The 5,267-nt window shown below is 34.9% G+C and overlaps 1 protein-coding gene across 2 annotated transcripts in view; it reads right to left on the bottom strand.

Moving 5' to 3' along the window:
* Positions 474–5,267, bottom strand: part of LOC107625232 (probable LRR receptor-like serine/threonine-protein kinase At1g67720) — a 6,716-nt gene continuing 1,922 nt past the window's right edge. The window contains exons 3-15 of one of the 2 annotated variants that reach the window (XM_016327812.2): positions 4,534–5,039; positions 4,019–4,151; positions 3,845–3,916; positions 3,663–3,731; positions 3,513–3,584; positions 3,274–3,342; positions 2,682–2,836; positions 2,352–2,596; positions 2,111–2,237; positions 1,974–2,042; positions 1,650–1,836; positions 1,360–1,495; positions 474–972 (exon numbers count right to left, since the gene is read on the bottom strand). In XM_016327812.2, coding sequence (XP_016183298.1) covers positions 646–972; positions 1,360–1,495; positions 1,650–1,836; positions 1,974–2,042; positions 2,111–2,237; positions 2,352–2,596; positions 2,682–2,836; positions 3,274–3,342; positions 3,513–3,584; positions 3,663–3,731; positions 3,845–3,916; positions 4,019–4,151; positions 4,534–5,039 — 2,167 coding nt within the window. In that variant the 3' untranslated portion in view covers positions 474–645. The remainder of the gene's footprint in view (positions 973–1,359; positions 1,496–1,649; positions 1,837–1,973; positions 2,043–2,110; positions 2,238–2,351; positions 2,597–2,681; positions 2,837–3,273; positions 3,343–3,512; positions 3,585–3,662; positions 3,732–3,844; positions 3,917–4,018; positions 4,152–4,533; positions 5,040–5,267) is intronic. The other variant, XM_021115768.1, reaches the window with a different exon arrangement.

The following is a 5,267-nucleotide window of genomic DNA, read 5'->3' as shown; positions in this document are numbered from 1 at the left end:
ATATAAATATCGCCTAAACGCTCAGTTCACATAGACACTAGGCAAACTTTATGCAAGACAAAATAAATTGGATTTCAGTAAATATTGTCTTTTTCTTTTCTTTATGAAAATAAAGTATTTTTTATTTTATAATAGAAAAAAAAAATCTAAAACCGTAATATAATCCAATATAATTTAACCAAATTTAATATGGAAACACAATCTAAAAACAAATTTGACATAACCAACTTCACATTAAATATCCAACATGCACATTACATTAAAAGAAAATAAAACAAAGTCACTAATATAAGTAAGGGCATTTTAATAACTTAATCGTGAGATAAGTCCCCATCCTCGTGAGTATTTAGCAAGTTCTTCCCGGTAAATTCCCATTGCGGGTAATTTTAGTTTTTTTGCCATCCCTAGTTGTGTGCGCACTTTAGTCTTAAAAGCATGCGTATTTTGGCTAATAAAAAATATTTAAATATTTATTTAAATCACATTGGATGAAATTGCTTCTTTCTTTTCAGGGGAAAAAAATGATATGTTGAAAATTGTTAAGCAGCATAAAACCTTTTAGACCACATACGGGCAATGCCTGCAAAATTCAAGACAACAAAGGAAGCAGGGTGGGAAAGAATTGGGCGTGTTTACAACACAGATCTATCTTGCAGTAGGCTGTGCCATGGATTCATCAATCGACACAAAGTTCGCAGTTCCGGCCAGATCCATAGAACCAATAATGTTCTTGGAAGAAAGTAAAGAATTTCTTGATAACTCGTCTGAATTGCCTCCAGCCTCTCTCTCGATGGTGATCGCATCTTGGATCTCCTTGAGGACTTCTGATATTGGCGGCCGCATATGGCCGTGAGGTTGGACGCACATCAATGCTTTCTCTGCAATTTTCCACATTGATTGTAGATCATAGTTGTTTCTTAGCACTGGATCAATGATACCTTGTATGTCTCCACTCTCAATATGTAATTTTGCCTGCAGAAAAATTAATAAAGCAACCACAAGTTAGGATATGTAATATGATTCAACATATTGAAATACAAAATACACAATGAAAATGAGTCAAATAACATATGTATAATATACAAATACAGTGGCTGATTTAGTGTGTACATAGCATTTTTGTTTTCTCATTCATGTAGTTCATTAAACAAATTGTGTTGCTCTATACTTTGTAAATTCACTTAAATAACTATATATCTTTTCTTACTACAATATAATTTCACTCAACCATTATAAGACATGTTTATAATTTGAAACACAGTACAAACTATTTCCAAGAGAATTACAAAGAATTTTAGAGCTATTAGCTCAGTAGTCCAAAGTCCAAAATTCATGTCTGATGAGAAACGAAAAACTCACCCACTGGACTATGTTTCGGCAATTGGCGCCAAAGCTGTCATTCGATATTGCTTCTTGACCAGATATGAGTTCAAGAAGAATAACTCCAAAACTATAAATATCACTCTTGTCAGTCAGCTGCTGAGAAATATAGTACCTGTTAGGGGAAGGTATGATGTTAAGCATTGCAGTTAATATCAGATCATAGGGAACAAAAATCAAGAGATTGCGCATTAAACTTTGGTAACAACTAGCAAATAAGGTTTTAAAAAAAAAAAAAATAAGTGATGGAAAATAATTTAAGGAATTACTCAGGATCAAGATATCCTACTGTCCCCCGGACTATGCTAGAGACATGGGAAGCTCCATCAACAGCAAGTTTTGAAAGGCCGAAATCTGAAACCTTGGCTCGCATTTGCTTGTCAAGAAGAATATTGCTGGTTTTTAGGTCTCTATGTATGACTGCAGGAACACATCCTGTATGAAGATATTCTATTCCTGAACAAAGTACGAGGACATAAATATAATTAATTCATTGCCATCTATAATATACAAATTATAAGGGCCATTCAATAAGAAAATTAAAGGGAACAAAATAATACTGTTACTGTAAATGATGAGTTAGCATTGTAAACCTTTTGCGGCATCTTCTGCAATCTCAAGGCGCTTGATCCAATTGATGCTTCGTCCATGTGTTAATGGACCTAAATTAAATTGGGCATAATTGAGCATATTTAACTTCTGAATCTTGAATTAAATCATCTGGGCTTACCGTAAAGATGTTCTTTGAGAGTCCCGTTATGCATGTACTCATAAATAAGCATGCTATTCCCTTCTTCGCGGCAATAACCGAGAAGCTGTACCAAGTTTCTGTGATGTATTCTTGATAGAAGAGTAACCTGGATCAAACATAAATAACTAAATATGTCTATTCATGTCAAGCCACAAACAAAATTTGGGATAGCTGCAAATTACAAATGTTAGAATAATTAAAGAGGTATACTAAATTCTACCTCATTGGAGAACTCTCGTTTGCCTTGGTAGGAATTACTGGTTAGAACTTTAACTGCTATCTCTTTTCCATCTTTCAGTCTCCCATAGTAAACAACTCCAAAACCTCCGGAACCAATTTTTCTCTCGAAGTTATTGGTTGAACTTTCAATTTCAGAAAAACTGAAGCAGTGAGCAGCTTCTGCGTTTGAAGGACCTTCACTCACGGTAGAACCAATACTTTGAGATGGGCGAGAGACAAGTTTGTCTATGGAGAATGTAACCACACAAATCAGCTTCTGCCACCTCAAATCAGAAAGGAACAATATATGATTCTGATTCATAGTCCTTACCTTGCTCATAATATTTTTTCTTTCCTTTACGCAAAAACAAGCAAGAGATGATAGTTGCCAGAAGAAGAACCGCAGCGCCAGCAGATGAACCTATGATTACAATCATATGGCTTTGTTTTCCACTTTTCTTATGAAGATCAATGTTTCCAGAGTAACTGTTGAGGATCCAAATAAAATCAGTAGTCATATAAATGTGGTGATGTTTGAACAGAAAATTTGGAAAAGAAAAAAAATATATAAATGAAAGCTTTGAACTATATGCGTTACAAGGGGTTGGTCGAATGACATGAAAGGAGGCACAATTCATATAAAGGAATATCTGCTGTTCTATGCAGTACATGGTCTAATTCTTTATCATATAGCAACCATTTAAAAGATGATACATAAACTCATAAAAGTGCTAAAATCTGGAAGACAATGACAATTGAATTGAACAAGATAGGACAACGTAAAGGCATCCATCATATCTATTATCTAGTGTGCATATTTATCAGTATTCTTAAGATGGAGCATGCCAGTATTTCCTCTACTTCTGAATATGCAATGCAGCATTTTGTTTAAGTTCAAATTAAAATATATAAAGAATACTCACTTTATGACCAAATCTTCACTCAGAAGGTCTGAAGGTATTGTTCCAGATAACATATTATTTTGCACATACCTGAAATCATTGTAAGCATTATCTATAACCAATGTTACTCATTTTAGTGAGACAAATACATTCTATTGCTAATATCATAATTGATAGTATAACAATTCCCACTTTGATAAAAATAAAAAATAAAAATAAATAAAAATAAAGATTTAATATGTAAGCTCCAGATATCTTACAATTCCCTCAAATTCGGAAGGTTCACCAGAGAGGAAGGTAATTGACCTGTTAAGTGGTTGTTTTCAAGATGACTGAGGGAAAAAAAAACATGTTACTCGTTGCTCAAAATTAACAAATAGTGATTAAGAGAAGGAAGTATCAGCAATTACATGATCTTTAAGTCCATGCATCCAGTAAAATCCGGTATTGTACCAGTCAACATATTTCCATCAAGCCATCTGCATCCATGAATAATAAAATCATCCGCCAACCAAAACAGCGGTTTGATGGACAAACAATGAGGCATCAGTAGCTGCTTTGCAGAAAAATTAGAAAGCAACAAAGAACTTACATTTCAACAAGACCAGTCAACTTGGTAATGTCCAACGGAATATTGCCTGTCAAGTTTTTACCTGACAATAAACTGTCATCACCAGGAACATAATGCAGTTGTTTAGGGTCATTATTGATGAAAACTAATTCACATATGGACAAAATCAAAACCTTTAGAAAGATAAACATTTACATTGAAACAATTTTTGGCTGTGGATCTGAGCTACAGCGGACCCATGACCATGGAGCAGGTAGGCAAGGGTCACCCCCTTCTTGAGCCCAGTCTGCGGAAGAGTAGTGCGAAAGTACGGCAGATATAGTATCACCTGCAAACCAAGTGCTGAAATGGTTCAAGAAATAATAACAATAATAATTGGCAATTAACAGCACTTCTATGACACAAATACATGCTTATCAAGTAGTTACTCTAGGCCTCATTTGGTAACTATCTCGAGAAAAATGAAAGGCATAGTGACACAAGCCTATTTTGGAGAACGAGATAGAAATTAAAACAAGCAAACAATTTTTATCCTGATTCAATTTGTCCAATTTTCTATCCACCCAAAGACTGAGGTCAGTAGAAATAGGTACAAAGACAACTGTTTATCTTGTCATTGTCTCAATATCTTCATATTTTTGTCATAAAACATTTACCAAACACAGCCCTATAGTTCCAAAAACATGTCATATGGTGTGTCTACCACTAACCATCAGGAGAACCATCACTTTTCTTTAGATATTTATTTATCTCCATGGCATTTAGAAGAGGGCCCCTGGTAGAATCAGATGTCTTGACAAATCTAAAGGACAGCACGAATGGTAAGGATAAATTGGTATATCCTGGTTCGTAAAGGCGATATTTCCCTTGAGCATTTTCTTCGATATTTACCACAGCCTTGCTCATATCATTGTGGCCTGGAAGTACTAGCCTGAATTTTCTTGATTCATTTTCTAGCAAATCTTCAATCTCTGCAAAATAGGTGAAAGCCCAACCCATACCAGGAAAACCATCCAAGTTTAGCCGGTAAGTTAAGGACCCGTTTGTACCGACTACAGCTGTCTGCATTACTTTTACTGGTGGCATTTCATCTCTGTTAACATCAATTGACATATTGGTTGAAATTTTCTGAGTTCCGGCAGCAACATCGACAAGATAATTGGCTTTCTTGATAGAATCTGACTGCCAAATTCTATCAAATGGATCATCAGGATACCTGATATGGCAGTAACATAAACTTCATAAGTAAAAGGAAATTCCTTCTACAGTCAAAACTACTAGTGGCACTAATGCATCCTCCCAAGAGACATAATATGGGAAGTAGTTCCTTGCTATGAGGAAAGTTACCAGTATCAGACATTTCTGATTTAACTTCATATTACAACGAACAAAATAAACAAGTGTGAAATCTGCCAAATGAAATAGATCCTAGGTGTTGGGATTC

Source organism: Arachis ipaensis, chromosome B02 (assembly GCF_000816755.2).
Source record: "Arachis ipaensis cultivar K30076 chromosome B02, Araip1.1, whole genome shotgun sequence".
Classification (NCBI taxonomy): domain Eukaryota; kingdom Viridiplantae; phylum Streptophyta; class Magnoliopsida; order Fabales; family Fabaceae; genus Arachis; species Arachis ipaensis.
This window is presented reverse-complemented; position numbering and strand designations above follow the sequence as displayed.